The sequence below is a fragment of the Salmo salar genome, chromosome 01 (genome assembly GCF_965601325.2).
Source record: "Salmo salar chromosome 01, fSalSal1, whole genome shotgun sequence".
Taxonomy (NCBI): Eukaryota; Metazoa; Chordata; class Actinopteri; order Salmoniformes; family Salmonidae; genus Salmo; species Salmo salar.
This window is the reverse complement of record NC_138291.1, coordinates 73,166,858-73,187,621: the sequence shown is the minus strand read 5'-3', so window position 1 is coordinate 73,187,621 and position 20,764 is coordinate 73,166,858. Positions and strand designations below refer to the sequence as shown.

Genomic DNA, 20,764 nt, shown 5'->3' with positions numbered 1-20,764 from the left:
CAGCCTCGAAACCTTAATGACTTGGAGAAGATCTGCAAAGAGGAGTGGGACAAAATCCCTCCTGAGATGTGTGCAAACCTGGTGGCCAACTACAAGAAATGTCTGACCTCTGTGATTGCCAACAAGGGTTTTGCCACCAAGTACTAAGTCATGTTTTGCAGAGGGGTCAAATACTTATTTCCCTCATTAAAATGCAAATCAATTTATAACATTTTTGACATTTGTTTTTTTTTTTAAATTTTTTTTATTCTGTCTCTCACTGTTCAAATAAACCTACCATTAAAATTATAGACTGATCATTTCTTTGTAAGTGGGCAAACGTACAAAATCAGCAGGGGATCAAATACTTTTTTCCCCCACTGTATGTATTCACCCACTTTGCTATGAAGCCACTAAATAAGATCTGGTGCAACCAATTACCTTCAGAAGTCACATAATTAGTTAGATTGCACTCAACTGGACTTTATTTAAGTGTCACATGATCTGTCACATGATCTCAGTATAAATACACCTGTTCTGAAAGGCCCCAGAGTCTGCAACACCACTAAGCAAGGGGCACCACCAAGCAAGCGGCACCATGAAGACCAAGGAGCTCTCCATACAGGTCAGGGACAAAGTTGTGGAGAAGTACAGATCAGGGTTGGGTTATAAAAAAATATCTGAAACTTTGAACATCCCACGGAGCACCATTAAATCCATTATTTAGAAATGGAAAGAATAAGCTCCACAGCGGAGATTGGAGCGGAGATATCGGAGATATCTCTCCATAGGACCCCCTTAAGTTGTACACTCCACAGAGCTCGGCTTTATAGAAGAGTTGCAAGAAAAAAGTCATTGCTTAAAGAAGAAAATAAGCAAACACATTTGGTGTTCGCCAAAAACAATTCGGAAGATTCCCCAAACATATGGAAGAAGGTACTCTGGTCAGATGAGACTAAAATTTAGCTTTTTGGCCATCAAGGAAAACACTATGTCTGGCGCAAACCCAACACCTCTCATCACCCTGAGAATACCATCCCCACAGTGAAGCATGGTGTTGGCAGCATCATGCTGTGGGGATGTTTTTCATTGTCAGGGACTGGGAAACTGGTCAGAATTGAAGAAATGATGGATGGTGCTAAATACAGGGTAATTCTTGAGGGAAACCTGTTTCAGTCTTCCAGAGATTTGAGACCGGGACTGAGATTCACCTTCCAGCAGAACGATGACCCTAAGCATACTGCTAAAACAACATTTGAGTGGTTTAAGGGGAAACATTTAAATGTCTTGGAATGGCCTAGTCAAAGCCCAGACCTCAATCCAATTGAGAATCTGTGGTATGACTTAAAGATTGCTGTACACCAGCGGAACCCATCCAACTTGAAGGAGCTGGAGCAGTTTTGCCTTGAAGAATGGGCAAAAATCCCAGTGGCTAGATGTGCCAAGCTTATCGAGACATACCCCAAGAGACTTGTAAATGTAATTTCTGCAAAAGGTGGCTCTACAAAGTATTGACTTTTGGGGGTGAATAGTTATGCACACTCAAGTGTTATTTCTTGTTTGTTTCACAATAAAAAAATATTTTGCATCTTCAAAGTGGTAGGCATGTTGTGTAAATCAAATGATACAAACCCACAAAAAAACAATTTTAATTCCAGGTTGTAAGGCAACAAAATAGAAAAAATGCCAAGGGGGGTAAATACTTTCACAAGCCACTGTATGTGTGTGAACAAAAGGCTATAGAGATAGATAGAGGATTCATCTTTGTATCTGCACAATTATCGCATCTGTGACTGCATGGGCAGTGACATTGAGGCTCTCCATTTTAAAGTAGTCAATTTCATTAGAATCCTCACCCAGTTTACTTTTTTTAAATGGTGGAAGGACTCAGTGGCAATGTTCATGCTAAAACAGGTTATAACCATGAGGGGCTATATCCAACAGGAAAACTGGGGTGGCAGGTAGCCTAGTGGTTAGAGCGTTGGACTAATAACCGAAAGGTTGCAAGATCGAAACCCTGAGCTGACAAGGTAAAAAAAAAGCTGTCATTTTGCCCCTAAACAAAGCCACTGTTCCTAGGCCATCATTGAAAATAAGAATTTGTTCTTAACTGACTTGCCTAGTTAAATAAAAATACATTTAAAAAAACTCAGATATAAGGTTGTTTTCTTCAAAGTTTCCAAAATGCCACTTGTATCAGTGCATTTGTAACAACCTAACCATTACAAAACTTCTATTCAATAAAATAAGCACCATGTAGAAAATTAGCAATACAAAATGTGTTGACCAAATTTGACAATCTCTCATTGACCTCCATACAAAAATTCCTCACTTCGTGGCCTTATTTTCGTGGACAGATTTTGTGCGGAGTAAAACCTCTCACTTCACCTCTTCCTCCCAGGTGACAGCTAGCAAGATGCACATTGACGAGTTGCACAATGAAAGAAGAAAGTTAGCCCAGGTCTCGCCAGCATTATCCCATGAGGTAGCCCAACGGCTCAGTAACACAGCAGAGAGCGAGAGAGCAATCACTTATTACACATATCTGCACATATATGATGTAGTACGCAATTTTCGGGGACCCATTTTGGCTCTTGACCTCTACCGTAATTTCCGGACTATTGAGCGCACCTGAATATAAGCCGCACCCACTGAATTAAAAAAAAATATATATATTTTGAACATAAATAAGCCGCACATGTCTATAAGCCGCAGGTGCCTACCGGTACATTGAAACAAATGAACTTTACACTGGCTTTAACGAAACACGGCTTGTAACAACAAAAAATAAAAAATTTGCAGTAAACAGTAGCCTACCAAGAAAGTCATTGCTCCAGACCAAGCTCCCATGCAGCAGCTCTATTTCCTTTTCCAACAGCCAGATCAATCGCCTTCAACTTGAAAGCTGCATCATATGCATTTCTCCGTGTCTTTGCCATGATGAAGGTGACAAAATGACTACCGTAATCAGATTGATGGGAAGTTTGAGCGCTCTCGATTTAATCTAAACAGTAAACAAAAAAGTTGCTTGACCTTAACCCGTTCGGCAATTTCATTGGTCTAATGAAAGCTTCATGCTGCCAAAAAACTGAGCGGGAAAAATCCATATATTAGCCGCGTCATTGTTTAAGCCGCGAGGTTCAAAGCGTGGGAAAAAAGTAGCGGCTTATAGTCCGGAAATTACTGTACTTTGAGAACTACTGGCTAAAAAGTATGCTAATCTTCCAGAAAGTCTATTTAAATGTGGTAGACTATTGCTGCCCTCATGAACTTGCACACAAGGTACCAACATGCCCATCAGCATCGATAATGGTACTGAAAATAACTGCTATGGTTTGGAAAGTACTGGTTTGATACTGCTGTACTTATAAAATCTATAGGCCGATGTATTTCTGCCTGTTATAGTCACTTGCTGTCCTTTAGGTCAGTGTTGATGAAACTCATTTTATTAATGGAAAAGAGTTAATTTATTTCACTATTGCTGTTTATGAGAAGGGTTTTCCTCTACCATCACCCCCACAGTGAAGCCCAGTAAGCTGTGACTAGAGGCTTTGGCTGATCCAATAGTGTGACATCTCTCTTCCTCTGAATAAAGCCTACTGTGTTACTACGGATGAAGGGAGGTCAGAGAGCGGTTTTCCTCAGTGCACGCTTACTATTGATCATGAGAGACGCACACATCCCCACCCCCACATACACTCAGGCCTTTATTCATAATTCATCCACACAGCAGGAGTGTATTTGCCAGGAGACTACTGTAATATTGCTAGTGCTGTTGACCAACATGAGTGCTATCTGAACTGAACATGAATGAACACGATGGAGACCGGCACAACCAAATATTTTCTGTGCATTCATCTGATTTGCACAAACACACTAACATCAACAGATGTTGTTAATGGTAACACACTTCGGGTTCATATGATTGGCTGAGCCCTCGTCAGGTGAGAATCTCCCTCTACTTAGGATCGGTAAGACCGTAGCCTTGGTTGGTTAAGAGGCCTCTCCAGGCTGACTGTCACAGTTGGGCTGGCTAGACTGAAGATATTAGAATCATCTGGGCACCATCCATTGAAGTACATATGTATATACCCAGCTATTTTAAAAAACACCCACTCGTCATATTTGGCATGCCAGAGAACTCCCTTGAGTAGGTTTATCACGGCTCCAACACACATCCCATATATCACTGAATCATTAGTCACAGCCCTGTAGGCTCCTCAGGGCCCTCGGTCTAATGAGGTGATGACGTGTGGCCCCCTCGATTCCACTCCACTGGTCCCACTGTGGCCCTCGCTGCACTCTCACTGTCTCACTGCCACATGTTCTCATCTCTTGGAATCCTCATATGAAGAAGGGAGGAGGGAGAGAGTGGAAAATCAGTCTCCATATTTCATTTCATTAGCAGAGGGAATGTATGAATCAATGCATTCAATGAGGACTGTATTGTGCAATTTGATGTTTATATTGTCCAGAAAGACTTTATAATATATTTTGTATTATTACCACCAAAGGCAAATACTGCAGCAGAGTTTGTCTGGTCAATGATGTCATTTTCAGAGTGACAATACTGCACAATGCACTTCCAATGATTGGCGTCTGGAACTATTGAGAAGTGTGCACTTTCTTTTATTGGCTGTTGGATGTACTTTGGATTACCTCCATTTCCAAAGGCATGGGCACACCCCCTCTCCCTTCTCCCCTCTCGGCCGGGACAGTCACTGCCGGGACAGTCACACACTGTGTGTGTGTGTGTCTGACATTCTTTTACGGCACATGACATTGCAGAGGTGTCCGGAAGCCAGTGAATGACTGACTTGATTCCAGCCAGGCTCTGGTTTGACTCTGCGGGGCCACAAAGGGAGGCTGTTATCAGTCCCCTGATGCCAGCACCATGGGATCACCATGGGAGCTGTGGAGAGTGAATAATCGCCATGCAGAGGCATACTAGGTCACTGAAGGACTGCCCGCTCAGTCGCCCAGACAGAATTCCTAATCACTCTTAGTGGTTGAGATGATGCCTGTTAAGAATCATGAGTATGAGTGTCCCCTGAGGGTTCTTAGTTTGACACAATTATTGGCTCGTAAATATAAACACTTTAAACATTGTTCCGCTATCAGATTTTCTTCTGAAAGTATTCAGACCCCTTGACTTTTTCCATATTTTGTTACATTACAGCCTTATTCTAAAATGGATTAAATAAATAAAAAATCCTCAGCGATCTACACACAATACCCCAAAATGACAAAGCGTAAACAGGTTTAGACATTTTTGTATATGTATTAAATATAAAAAACAGACACCTTATTTACATATGTATTCAGATCCTTTGCTATGAGTCTCGAAATTGAGCTCAGGTGCATCCTGTTTCCATTGATCATCCTTGAGATGTTTCTACAACTTGATTTGAGTCCACCTGTGGTATATTCAATTGATTGGACATGATTTGGAAAGATTTGGAAAGATACACCTGTCTTTATAAGGTCCCACAGTTGACAGTGCATGTCAGAGCAAGAACCAAGCCATTGTCAGTAGAGCTCAGAGACTGGATTATGTGGAGGCATAGATCTGGGTACCAAAACATTTCTGCAGGCTTGAAGGTCCCCAAGAACGCAGCATCATTCTTAAATGGAAGAAGTTTAGAACCACCAAGACTCTTCCTAGAGCAGGCCGGCCGGCCAAACTGAGCAATCGGGGGAGAAGGACCTTGGTTAGGGAGGTGACCAAGAACCTGATGGTCACTCTGATAGAGCTCCAGAGTTCCTCTGTGGAGATGGGAGAACCTTCCAGAAGGACAACCATCTCTGCAGCACTCCACCAATCAGGCCTTTATGGCAGTGGCCAGACGGAAGTCTCTCCTCAGTAAAAGGCACATGACAGCCAGCTGGGAGTTTGCCAAAAGGCACCTAAAAACTCTCAGACCATGAGAAACAAGATACTCTGGTCTGATGAAACAAATATTGAACTCTTTGGCCTCAATGCCAATCGTCACGTCTGGAGGAAACCTGGCACCATCCCTATGGTGAAGCATGGTGGTGGCAGGATGTTTTTCAGCGGCAGGGACTGGGAGACTAGTCAGGATCAAGGCAAAGATGAACGGAGCAAAGTACAGAAAGATCCTTGATGAAAAACCTGCTCCAGAGGGCTCAGGACCTCAGACTGGGGTGAAGGTTCACCTTCTAACAGGACAACGACTCTAAGCAACCAGCCAAGACAACGCAGGAGTGGCTTCGGGACGAGTCTCTGAATGTCCTTGCCAGAGCCCGGACTTGAACCCGATCGAACATCTCTGGAGAGACCTGAAAATAGCTGCAGAGAAGGGGAGAAACTCCCCAAATACAGGTGTGCCAAGCTTGTAGTGTCATACCCAAGAAGACTCAAGGCTGTAATCGCTGCCAAAGGTGCTTCAACAAAGTACTGAGTAAAGGGTCTGAATACATTTTACATTTACATTTTAGTCATTTAGCAGACGCTCTTATCCAGAGCGACTTACAGTAGTGAATGCATACATTTCATAATATTTTTTATTTTTTTTGTACTGGCCCCCGTGGGAATCGAACCCACAACCCTGGCGTTGCACACACCATGCTGGCGTTGCAAACACCATGCTCTACCAACTGAGCCACAGGGAATGACCTGTGGCTCAGTTATGTAAATGTGATATTTGCTCAAATAAAAAAAACTGTTTTTGCTTTGTCATTATGGGGCATTGTGTGTAGACTAATGTAACCTAACAAAATGTGGAAAAAGTCAAGGGGTCTGTATACTTTCCGAAGGCACTGTATGACACATGAACATTCTATGTCAACGTGTTTCGATAGGAGTTAAGAAAAGGACATTTATCTCCATCTTGCTTATAGTTATCCATAAGTGACTACTATTCCTTGGTGAATTCTGTTATTGTGCCTACATAAGCCTCAGAGTAGACATTCAGCTCTCAGACAGAAACGGACATGTATTTTAGACTTTATCACAAAAGACATAGCAACTGCTTAAGACATTAGCTGTCCATTTATTGGATAACCTAATAACCAGGCTGGAATGTTTGACATGGAAAACCCCCAAAATATCTTGTGACCGAGGTTTAGGTATTTTATTGGTGTCATTATGTTATTCTCTTCAGTGTCTGACCGTCTGGTGTAATTCTCCTTCACACCATAGTCCTATATCCCAGATGTTATTGTGGCCGTAGGGTCACCAGTTTGGACCTTATCAAAGAATGCATATTATGGTCTGGATAGATTTTTTAGTAAATCGACTGGAGGCATTCCACAGTGGATCCTGGAACTTGACCAGAATAGGTAATGTCCTGAAGTTAGCCTCCCTTATCTGGGCACTGGTGTAGGGTAGGCTTCACCTTCAAAAATATTACAGGAGTGGCTTATAGCTTGGATAGAATAGCCCCACAAGCCTGAATGATGTGTCCACAACTGACTTTAGAAATTCCCTGTCTCTCAGGAGCGAAGGGTAACAGTCTTCATTTTGTCATACTATGAAGTGAAGGGTTAGCGTGCTGCGCGAAGAATGTTGACACTCTGTTCCAGAGACTCTGTCACTTCAAAGTGCTGTTTGTGTACCTTGGCGACCTTAGACTGTCTTTCTCCAAGCGATCTCGATGAAACTCAACAGCTGTCCAACATAGCCCAGATGCTGTAGATAGAACCAGTCACTGAATCATTCTGAAAAGCTCTGGACAGTTTTCCTCTTCTGTCAGAATGAATGGGAAAGTCTCATTTGACTAGATTGTGCCAAAGCAGGTGACAAGCATGACCCACATATTTAGTCAGTGTTTTACTGTAGGGCAGTTCCACGGTAACAAAATTACGCTGAGACTCACAATTTTCACTTTAAAAGTATGACAAACAAAAAGCCCTGATTGCAAAGTTACATTTTTTTAAATCAATTTTCAAAAACACATTTACTCGAAGAACAGTGCAGAAGTAAATTTTGGTAAGAAACGGACAGTAAAATGTTCCACAGTTTATGTGACCACGTTTTACAAAAAAACGGTTAAATATCTACTCTGAATTAAGATTTAAAGATGTCTGCAGAAAGAATGGGGTGTCAGCTATGATATGAAATCTCTTTTGGTTATATAAAAAGTGAAGTGGATTAACACCTGGTAACAGGACGATAGTAACAGAATGACATCATGGGTCCCTAATCTGTACTATACACAAATGCATAATTCTGAAAGTCATTCTCTTCACGGTGATGTATGCTGAATAGGTACACAAAGGTAGAAAAATGTAATATCATTCTTTGCATGTTTGGGTATTATTGTACATACTGGCTATTATTCTAATGAGCTCCAACCCTCAAACAAGACCAAATTTGGTACTAATCATAGATGTCTCTGTTTCACAAGTTTAGACATCATCAAATTATACTGTACTCTACTTTAGTGTACTGTACTAAACTCTACTCTACATTACTGTATTGTACTGATCTATGCTCTACTGTTCTTTACTGTGCTAAACTCTACTGTACTGTTTTTTTGTACTGACCTCTACTTTACTGTGCTGTCCAAACTTGTGAAACAGACGTCTTTGATTGGTTCAGATTTGGACTGACCAAATTTCAACTACTTTTGGAAGTCCGGTGCTCAGTGGGTGAGCGGGCTGGTTATGGGAGGGAGGGAGAGTAATTATGTTTTTAGAAATATTTACAAATTAATAAAAAATGTTAAGCTGAAATGTCTTGAGTCAGTAAGTATTCAACCCCTTTGCTATGGCAAGCCTAAATACACATAAGAAGTTGCAATAATAGTGTTTAACATGATTTTTTAATGACTGCTTCATCTCTGTACCCCATACATACAATTAAGGTCCCTCGGTCGAGCAGTGAATTTCAAAGAGATTCAGCCACAAAGACCAGGGAGGTTTTCCAATGCCTCGCAAATAAGGGCACCTATTGGTAGATGGGTAAAAAAAAAGACATTGAATAACCCTTTGAGCATAGTGACGTTATTAATTACATTTTGGATGGTTTATCAATATACCCAGTCACTACAAAGATACAGGCATCCTTAGCAAACTCAGTTGCCGGAGAGGAAGGAAGCCGCTCAGGGATTTCACCATGAGGCCAATGGTGACTTTAAAACAGTTACAGAGTTTAATGGCTGTGATAGGAGAAAACTGAGGATGGATCAAAAACATTGTAGATGTATTATTTTTTATTTAACCTTTTATTTAACTAGGCAAGTCGGTTAAGAACAAAATGTTATTTACAATGACGGCCTACTTACAATGACGGCCTAGTTACTCCACAATACAAACCTAAATGACAGAGTGAAAAGAAGGAAGCCTGTACATGCATCCTGTTACCAATAAGGCGCTAAAGTAAAACTGAAATAAATTTGACGAAGAAATTAACTTTATGTCCTGAATACGAAGCGTTATGTTTGGGGCAAATCCAACACAAAAAATCAATGAGTTACCCCTCTTCATATTTTCAAGCATGGTGATGTCTGCATCATGTTATGGGTATGTTTGTCATTGGAAAGGACCAAGGAGTTTTTTGGAGGGGGATAAAAAGAAACGGAATAGAGCTCAGCACAAGCAAAATCCCAGACAGACACTGGGAGACACATTTATCTTTCAGCAGGACAATAAGCTAAAAAACAAGGCCAAATATACACTGGAGTTGCTTACCAAGATGATATTGAATGTTCCTGAGTGGCCTAGTTACAATTTTGACTTAAATTGGCTTTAAAATCTATGACAAGACTTAAAAATGGCTGTCTAGCGATGATCAACAACCAACTTTTCAGAGCTTGAAGAATTTGAAAAAGAAAGAAGAAGTAAAAGAAAAGACTCATAGCTGTAATTGCTGCCAAAGGTGATTCTAACATTTATTGACTCGGGGGTGTGAATACTTATGTAAATTTGATATTTCTGTACTTCATTTAATTTGCAACATTTTCTAAACATGTTTTCTCTTTGTCAGTATGGGTTTTGTGTGTAAATGAGTGAAAAAATGTTTTAATAAATTCAGGCTGTAACACAACAAAATTATGAATAAGTCAAGGGGTATGAATACTTTATGAAGGAACTGTATAACTATATAGCCTACAGTATATAGCTGCATTTCTCAAAAATATAGACACTTAGCTTTCATTTGACCCCAAATTTGATGTGCTCTTATGAACTTCTTCACATGTTAGTGCTCATGGAGCTTTTTACATGGAAATCCCCTGTAGTAGCTATGTAGAGAGAGGAAGTGAGGTAAAATTTGTTGTATGATCTAAAGCTTGAAGGACTGTACTGGATGTGTTTGTGTGGGCGATATGTGCTAGTGAATTTATTTGCTTAAGCTTCTAATGATGCGCTTTCAGACTTTACGCATATACGTGTGGGTGTCTCCCCTAGGAATAGGAGTAAAAATGATAAAAGAACTCAAAAGCAAAATCCTATGTGCGTGAATGTGAAAACTTTAAATGTATACGTGTGACTAAGTAGAGCTGTCATAATCTATAAAGTAAAATCCAGTGTTCAGTGAGGATGTTTGAGTGGGCGTAGTGAATGATCCATCCAGCTGTGTCCCTCAGGGCAGGTAATAATGTATGGTATTGTTAAGGCAGATTGTGTGGGTGCAGCATACTATCCTGTGCCTGGCTTTTCTAAAGCATCAGGAATACTCAAGCTTTAAGTGAGGCTGACTGTAGCTAGGTTTCCATCCAATTGGCAACAGATTTTCATGTGAATATTCTAAAATCTGCATAAAACAATTTACACATTTTTCCACCATCAAGTGTATTGCAGAAAAAAGTCTGTGCGTGATGACGTAGTGCACATACAAATAACTTTTGCGGTTAAATGACCATGTACTGAATAAAAAATACAAGTTAAATGGGTTTCCATTGCATTTTCAACTCTAGTGATGGTTTTGTCACAAATGTGACCACTCTGGTCTTGGCAGGTGCGCTCTTGCCAACAGCTCGCAGATACATTGCGGGTAGTCTACCTACATGATGAGATTATTATGGATAAGAGCGAGATTATTTTCATTTGTCAAACGGCAGCCAATCATCATGTCACCAGAATAAGACCCTCGATATTTATTGGAAAGGAGCGTCAAACTCCTTTGTTTGTGTGTGTGTGTGTGTGTGTGTGTGCACTTTCACCACCCTGTGAAGTTAATCATTTATTTAATCTGTAGTCTAATAAACTGCATGCTTTCCCGAGACGTAGTGGGAGGACTACACAACATATCATCGCGTGAGTACAAATTTACTCAAATATGATGGTTATTAGGAATATTTTCCACCGCCATTTCCACCGCCACGTAATTAATTTTAGAGACACAAAAAGATCACTCCATGTCGAACAAACAACGTCTGTCGGCATTTATAAATATGTTCCAGCATTTCCTGTTTCCATCAGCCTGGTCGTGACTTTTTTGATGCGTCAGGTAATTCATCCGCATGAAATGGTTGAATGGAAACCTGGTTAGTGTGGATGATGTCAGAGAGGTTGCAGTGAGAGAGCTTTCTGAGCCTGCTATTGGGTTTGACAGAGAAGGCAACTGGAGAAATTCCGGAAACTGCAACCAGTGTCTCTTCAAGGTATACAGTGCTGAATGGGGAGCGTTGCTGCATAGCTATTTTCAGGTCTCTCCAGAGTTGTTCGGTCGGATTCAAGTCTGGGCTCTGGTTGGGCCACTAAAGAAAATTCAGAGGCTTGTCCCAAAGCCACTCCTGCATTGTCTTGGCTTGGCTATGTGCTTAGGGTCGTTGTCCTGTTGGAAGGTGAACCTTCCATTCTGAGGTCCTGAGCACTCTGGAGCAGGTTTTCATGAAGGATCTCTCTGTACTTTGCTCTGTTCATCTTTGCCTCGATCCTGACTAGTCTCCCAGTCCATGCTGCTGAAAAACATCCCCACAGCATGATGCTGCCACTACCATGCTTCACCGTAAGGATGGTGCCAGGTTTCCTCCAGACGTGACGATTGACATTGAGGCCAAAGAGTTCAATCTTGGTTTCATCAGACCAGAGTATCTTGTTTCTCATGGTCTGAGAGTTTTTAGGTGCCTTTTGGCAAACTCCCAGCTGGCTGTCATGTGCCTTTTACTGAGGAGTGGCTTCCGTCTGGCCACTGCCATAAAGGCCTGATTGGTGGAGTGCTACGGAGATGGTTGTCTTTCTGGAAGGTTCTCGCATCTCCACAGAGGAGCTCTGTCAGTGACCATTGGGTTCTTGGTCACCTCCCTGACCAAGGCCCTTCTCCTCCGATTGCTCAGTTTGGCCAGGCGGCCAGCTCTACGAAGAGTCTTGGTGGTTCCAAACATCTTCCATTTAAGAATGATTGAGGCCACTGTGTTCTTGGGGACCTTCAATGCTGCAGGAATGTTGTGTTACACTTCCCTAGATCTGTGCCCGACACAATCCTTTCTCGGAGCTCTACGGACAATTCCTTTGACCTCATGGCTTGGTTTTGATCTGACATGCACTGTCAACTGTGGGACCTTATATAGACAGTTTTGTGCCTTTCCAAATCATGTCCAATCAATTGAATTTACCACAGGTGGACTGCAATCAAATTGTATGAAAGGATGATCAATGGAAACACGATGCACCTGAGCTCAATTTCGAGTCTCATAGCAAAGGGGCTGAATACTTATGCAATTTCTTTTTAATTAGCGAAAATTTCTGAAAACCTGTTTTCGTTTTGTCATTATGGGGTATTGTGTGTAATATAGAGTTTAAAAAAATAAAATACATTTTAGCATAAGGGGTCTGAATACTTTCTGAAAGCACTGTAGATCCGATCCCTGTTTTCAGAGGTTCAGGCTGTGACGATGATATATTTACAAATGAATAGCAAACTAAGTTAATATAAGTGCTCTAGTCTAGAGTATAGTATAGAACTACAAATCGTCTGCTGTTTCACAAAACCCTTTGACTGAAAATGTTAGTTTTTAACCCTTCATTGGTTTTCAATTCCTATGTGAACTATCACTGTTTTTCTTTTCCTATCTCTTGATCATGTATATTGTAAAATAAGAACAGTCTTCCCTGTGGCTCAGTTGGTAGAGCATGGAGTGTGCAACGCCAGGGTTGTGGGTTCGATTCCCACAGGGGGCCAGTACAAAAAAAGAAATTGCATGAAATATATGTATTCATTACTGTAAGTCGCTCTGGATAAGAGCGTCTGCTAAATGACTAAAATGTAAATGTAAGAATGTTTTGGACTTGCCTTTGTGTTATGCTTGGCAGCCTTGTGGAGTAGGCCGAGCTGGAACACTGTACCATTTTCAGTTTGCAACAAAGGCTTTTGTCTGTTTTGGTTTCCATGGAGATCTTTAGTTCGATCTCGATAAAGGCCCTTTTCAATACAGTCACTGAAATGTTTCTATGTACGAGACTGGAGAGAGAAATGGCGCAAAACAAAAATGTATATAAAGCGCTGGATCAAAAGAGAAAACATGAAAGGGTGAAGGAGAAATCAAACATAATTTAGAGAAAGGCAGCACAAGATTGAAAACGAGAGCCGGAGTGGATCCAATACAGCTGTAACTAAATGGCAATAAGTTATTGTAAATTATTACTGATCTGTGTTTGGCCGCACATGCAGCTTTAAGAAAAATATTGAGAAAGTGGGCCCTTTTTTACCCTGCTCTTAAGTAGCATTGGGGTCAATGTAAAATGCTAAGCATATTCTGATGATGCAATCATCCCTATGCCAGCGTTCTGCTTTCTAGGCTCATATTGACCCAACGGTGACCTCTTTTAAAAAAAAATGTATGTATCGATCAGTTTATTTGACCCCTGATGTGCTCGTGTTGAGCCTGTGCTCAGGGAAGGCACAATGTGTGTCGCTCTTAGGATAGGAGAGGAGAATGATGAAATTACCCTCCTCAAGAAGAGAGGCTTTGAAAGTGAAATGAGTCAGCAGTTGGTTTAGATTAGGATTTTGGATTAGCCCTGATTTAAAGGATGGAATGTTGCTCTATTGTTTGTTTGTGAATGTTTGATTTTTGTGTATGACGTCATCTCTGCATGTCAGTGTCAGTACCATCAATGTCTGTATGTTGTGTGTCTGTGTTCAGTGCACTGTCATGGATAATGAATACATCCTCTGTAGACCTGTCAGATGGGTGATATTTGCAGTCTGTAATAGGATGATGGATGGATACAAGCCGAGGTACAATTTGTTGAAAGTCGTCCATAGATAGATATTGAGAGGGGGACCCGAATTTAATGCATTCTCATCTTCCCTTTATCCTCTCCTCCTCTCCTCCCTCTTTCTGTCTCTCTTGTGAGGTGCTCACCTTCCTCTACCACACAGGCTAAAAATATATCTGTTCGACCTGTTATCCATCTACTGCCTTATGTGCGTGCGTGCACAAACACACACACACACACACACACACACACACACACACACACACACACACACACACACACACATCAGCATCTAGATTCCGTATCTTATCCCGGCCCTTTATAGCCTACAGTCACAGCAGACCAACCTTCTTTCTTCTCTCTCTCTCCATCTCTCTGTCTTACCCAACACACAGTGGGTGAACACTGCATCTCCCTGCGTAATCAGAGTGACAGGATGGGAGGATGTCGGTGGGAGGAGAATGGTGGGGGTGTGAGGATGATGCGTTGGTGGGGCTGAGCCTCAGGTTTAGAATTAGAGTGTCCAGACATACTGCCCCTGAGCCAAACCCATTACATACTGCAGACGCTCTCATGCAATCTAGCAAATGTGGAGAACAACATTGCTCACTGTATGGAAGAATGATTTGTAAAATCCATAGCCCTTATTCCACACCAGTGATCCCGGTCATGGTTCGATAGCTCTCAACCATCGATAGTGGTTGGTTCCCCAGGTGGTCTGGTTAAGTACTGCAAGACAGGTGCTGTTGGTATTCAGCATAATTTACAGTGTGCTGTTTTCACCACTAGATACCATTCTGCTGTGCTGTCTCTGAGTCTTCGTGTTAATCTCTTCCACTGCCACTGCTGGTCACCACTATGCAGTCTCCTCCCCTCCTAAGTCCATGTCCTGACACACTTTCAGACGTGTGTGTGTGTGTGTGTGTGTGTGTGTGTGGGTGTGCGCACAGGCACATTGCTGTATCTATGGGTGCTCAGGCTGTGTTAACCCACGCCAGCAGTAACACTCCGTCCCAGAGGCAACGCATTTTTAGCCTAGCAACACAAGCTCTAGTTTTAGTGGTTGGTAGCGTGGAGGCGGATGGAACGGCTCTGTCTCCATGTCGTCCCTTCTTCATAATGACCGTACACTCAGTCAACCCTCTCACGCTGTCCTGCAGCACATACACATCCGCAAAATGGAAAGGGGAGAAAAAAACTTTTTCCAATGTCATGTCTCTATGTAGGAAGGTGATGTGATATTTAACTTGATTAATAAAAAGGTAAAAACATACATAATGCAAACCTTAATGTAAATGTGTAAGTCTCTTGTGTGTGCAGCATGCATGTTTTTGCCATGCGTCGTGTGAATGTGTGTGTTTCTCTATGATTGCGGCTCTGTTGGCCCTCAGTCTACACTAGCCAGAGCACCATTGTCCAATGTTTGCTGACTGTTGGTGTTCAGATAGACTTCTCCTCTAGACGATTTGCTGAGTTCATCAGGCAAACACTGGCCTGTCCCATTTGAAATGAGCTGAGCTGATTCACTTAGTCTGGCCAATGACTGTCTGACTGCAGAAGAACACAGGGGCTAGCAGAGGGAGAGCAGGACAGGCTAAGGCTGTAATGAGCATGTTTTTGGGTGGATCGTACTAAAGATGGTGGTGGGTACTGGGTACTAGAGTGGAGAGGCTTTTAGATATGGTGTGTATACTATTTGCAAGATTTGTATATTTTTGTGGTGCAGCAGGACTTTTCATTGGACTGTAGCAAGGTATCCCGTCAAACATGATTTCTTTTTACAGCCATACTCTGATTTTATCTGTATGAAATGTTGCTGAGGAATATTTCAAGTTTACCAGCATAGTTTAGAAAATGCTGTGTGTGCTGTGTCCTACAATAGTGTTGTTGGCCAGATTGTGTTAAACTCTTTTGTCTAACTTTGTTTTATAGGTGCTCTGAAAGCCAACTTGAGTTTAATGAGCCTAATATGCAAACCTCTGCGGCCACGTTGCATGCGCAAGCTTACAGTTGACTGGGGCAGCTCTAGCAGGGCAGAAATATTACGAACTAACTTATTGGTAAGGTGGCATCCTATGACTATGCCACGTTGAAAGTCAGTCAGCTCTTCAGTAAGGCCATATTACTGCCAATGTTTGTCTATGGAGATTTCATGGCTGTGTGCTCGATTTTTATACAGCTGTCAGCAACGGGTGTGGCTGAAACAGCCGAATCCACCAAGTGGTTAGAATGGATCACTGTTTAATTAAATGTCTCGATTTGTAGCTAACTTTAAAATAATTGACCATGGGGATCGTACTTGATCATAATAAACTAATTTTAGAGCCCAAAACAGCCATCAATAATGATTATTTTTGGCCGCTCTGGTGATCGAATTTACATAGGCTTTTTAGGACAGACCATGGCTTTTGGCACCGCTAGGTTGTTATGCAGTAGAACACCAACATAGTTTGTGACTTCACGCTCCAGACCGGACCCTGGGGGCCTGGTGTGGATGGACAAAGTCAACATGCACGCGATGGTGCATGAGGACACGCGATGGTGCATGTGGACACGCGTGTGGCCGGTGTAGTCATCATGTAATGGAGACTCACAGTTGCTGCCACTGCCAACAGATGTAGAATTCAGCTGTCTTCTATGTGTTGGAGTAGTTACATTTTATCACCAGGAGGTGGTACTGTAAACAAGCTTTACAAATTCACACAAGCTGTCTGAGACATTAGGGGGAGACAACTTACTTCTAATTTGGTCAGAATCTCTACAACCAGTACAATATAATCATTGAAGATTAGGGCTTTGAGATTAAAGACTAATGTCAGGATGTAGTTGGAAAATCAATGTACATTTGCTTGATTTAACACACCCTTGGTTGATTATGTAAAATCATCATACGCCTGATCATTTCCCTAAACACATCATCTCCTCTGTGTCCACAGGGCTTCAGGAGAAGTGGCCGATGTGTGGCAGTGTGACAGTTGAAGGGTCAGGATGACATCTGTAGCCGCCGATTACGACCACATGGAGATCCAGCAGCAGCAGCAGCAGCAGCAGCAGCAGCAGTACACCAGCGACATTGTCAACAACCGCTGGGATGCTGACGAGTGGGACAACGAAAACAGCTCGGCCAGGCTGTTTGAACGCTCCCGCATCAAGGCCTTGGCAGGTAGGCACCAGAACTACAACACTACTGGGTCTGAGGACCATCTTACACATGGATATACTGTATTACATTGTCCTTTCCAGCACAGTTCAAGCATCTACAGTGGATACGCAAACAACTTTGTCCCCTGCTCCAACCCGACTGTCTGGTCATAGACTAACTAAACACTAGGGGCCAACTCTGGCCCCAACTGACACAGCACAAGCTTCTTCTATTGCATAAATGGGTTCCAAATGTCACAGTGATGTATACTTCATCATGGGGTCAGGCTGGATTCAGGCTATCATTTGGCTACCCTTGAACCAACTCTCCAGCTACTCTCTTGATCTAATCAGATTTAAGTTTCTGTGCTACATAGGATTAAGCTGTATTGCTTGTTAATTGGGATCATTAGGCTTTAATGTCATTGAGGTGGGTGTGTCCACTGTCTCTGGACTGCATAAGGTACTTCTGTGAAGATTAACAGGGGATTAGTGGACACAGAGTTACAGAATAGCCGTTAACGAGGAATAATTAATTATGGAAAATGAGGATTAACTCTGGGGGCAGGTAATCTATGTTGTACAGAAAATAAATATACTAACGTACAGTAAGTGGCCAAAGCCCTGTGTTATTGTAGAAAACGTATACACACACAGGCTGTTACTGCCTCCTTTTAAGATGAAGCATTGTAGCTAGAATGTAAAAAAAAGAAAAGAAAAGCCATATCCTCCTGTCCTAGGGTCTATGTGGCACTGTTGTTGTTCCATAATGCCCTTCTTACATCTTAATACAATGTGGTATTTGGGCTCACCCAGACAATGAAAAGAGACCACCTACTGTACCCCCCTACAGTGCAGAATGTGTCTCTGCTGAGGTGTTCCCCTTTTACCCCCAGTAGTGTATTTGTAGCTGTAGGCCTGTTTTTGGGCTCCATAGTTCACTGGTTTCTAGGCTAATATGCTAGTGTTCCACGTAACTAAATAATTCACCTGCCTCTTAAATATGCAGGAGTTGTTGGGGACTACAGCACCACAACATGGCTTCTCCGGCTCTTTGACTTTCAGTTATTTGATCTTTCATTCATGATAATGGCTGTATTCTTGTTATTGGGCCATATGTATTGTAAATCCTGCTTTTCTCTTATCCCCATAGAGTAGCTTGTGTGACTGTCTGAGTTGCTTTTTGTAGACTATGTACAGTGCCTTCGGAAAATATTCAAACCCCTTGACTTTTTACACATTTTGTTGCATTACAGACTTATTCTAAAATGGATGAAATATTTTTAAAAATCTGCAGCAATCTACACGCAATACCCATAGTGACAAAGCGAAAACAGGTTTTTAGACAATTTTGCAAGTATTCAGCCCCTTTGCTATGAGACTCAAAATTGAGCTCAGGTGCATCCTGTTTCCATTGATAATCCTTGAGATGTTTCTACAACTTGATTGGAGTCCACATGTGGTAAATTCAATTGATTGGACATGATTTGGAAAGGCGCACACAAACCTGTCTATATAAGGTCCCACAGATGTCAGAGCAAAAACCAAGCCATGATGTCAAAGGAATTGCCTGTAGTGCTCCGAGACAGGATGGTGTTGAGGCACAGATCTGTGGAAGGGTACCAAAACATTTATGCAGCATTGAAGGTCCCCAGGAACACAGTGGCCTCCATCATTCTTAAATGGAAGACGTTTGGAACCTCTAAGACCCTTCCTAGAGCTGACCGCCTGGCCAAACTAAGTACTGGGGGGGAGAAGGGCCTTGGTCAGGGAGGTGACCAAGAACCCGATGGTCACTCTGACAGAGCTCCAGAATTCCTCTGTGGAGATAGGAGAACCTTCCAGAAGTACAACCATCTCTGCAACACTCCACCAATCACGCCTTTATGGTAGAGTGGCCAGACGGAAGCCACTCCTCAGTAAAAGGCACATGACCGCCCGCTTGGAGTTTGCTAAAAGGCACCTAAAGACTCTCAAACCATGAGAAACAACATTTTCTGGTCTGATGAAACAAAGATTGAACACTTTGGCCTCAATGCCAAGCATCACATCTGGAGGAAACCTGGCACCATCCCTACTATGAAGCATGGTGATGGCAACATCATGCTGTGGGGATGTTTTTCAGCGGCAGTGACTGGGAGACTAGTCAGGATCAAGGCAAAGATTAACGGAGCAAAGTACAGAGCGATCTTTCGTGAAAGCCTGCTCCAGAGTGTTCAGGACCTCAGACTGGGACAAAGGTTCACCTTCCAACAGGACAACGACCCTAAGCACACAGCCAAGACAATGCAGGAGTGGCTTCGGGACAAGTCTCCGAATGTCCTTGACTGGCCCAACCAGAGCCCAGACTTGAACCCGATCAAACATCTCTGGAGAGACCTGAAAATAGCTGTGCAGTAATGCTCCCCATCCAACTTGACAGAGCTTGAGAGGCTCTGCAGAGAAGAATGAAATAAACTCCCCAAATACAGGTGTGCCAAGCTTGTAGGGTCATACCCAAGAAGACTCGATGCTGTTATCGCAAACAATAGTAGTGAATTTCCAGTGTAACTTGATAACCTCTCTTGCGCTGCTCAACAGTGGATTGTCACATCATTAAACTTCAGTTTGCTTGCTCTGTGTGCTCTTTTGTGAATACGTTTTTTTGGGGTGGGTGGAAAATCATACCGTGGGTATTTCAAAATACCCTGGTTTATGGAATATACAGTATTCCGCCCAAGCCTAATCAGTTGCATTTTTTTTCATATCAATATCATATATTAAAAAAAAATATATATATCACATCGTAACGTGGTTTCAGTTCCTTATGAGCCACCATAGTTGTTGTCATGTGATGAGAGCTCGAACTGCTCCAAATTTGAACATCAAACTGACTGGCTAGCTTGCTAGACCTAAATTGGAGTAAACTAATTTAGCTGTACCGCTATACCAAATCTGGAGCAAAATTTCTAGCTATACATTTTGTGCCCATTCCGTCTTTGTCCGATTAGCAAAACATTTGATCTGTAGGAGAGTTGAGCTGGTAGACCACTGATTTGGCCAGCTCATCCTTCTTTAGGCCGCTGGTTGGCCAGGTCATCATCCTTAGCGAGATGACATCATGTTCTATGAGGAAATAGAACATTTTTTTTTTATGTTCTGTTTGAGATACAAGTTTGAGTTGTTTTTTTTTTATTATATTTTTCTCCAATTAATGCTTTGGCCACGTACCAGTATAGAACGAGTCAACAAATTTCTTTGGATATGAGTTAAAAGAATATTAACTTTTAAAAGTGAGATTTTTACTGGGCAGTTACTTTCAACTACACATAATGCAAATAATATATGTATGGTACAAATATCCATATGTCTTACCAAGTGCTAGCTGGCTATTTTGTCGGGTGGGTTCCACCACTGATTTGTGGGCTAGTCACCTAACGTTAGCTAACGTAAATTCACCCCATTCCGTACAAATGTGTGCAACCGCGACATTCAAACAAGGCTGCAAAGAAAACTAATGAGACTGTAGCGACTGTGT

General features: G+C 42.1%; 1 protein-coding gene across 1 annotated transcript in view; it reads left to right on the top strand.

Annotated features, from left to right (window-relative positions):
* Nucleotides 1-20,764, top strand: part of LOC106608059 (spectrin beta chain, non-erythrocytic 1) — a 116,607-nt gene that overhangs the window by 15,431 nt on the left and 80,412 nt on the right. Inside the window, exon 2 of the mRNA XM_014205747.3 lies at nucleotides 17,043-17,269. Coding sequence (XP_014061222.2) covers nucleotides 17,095-17,269 — 175 coding nt within the window. The 5' untranslated portion in view covers nucleotides 17,043-17,094. The remainder of the gene's footprint in view (nucleotides 1-17,042; nucleotides 17,270-20,764) is intronic.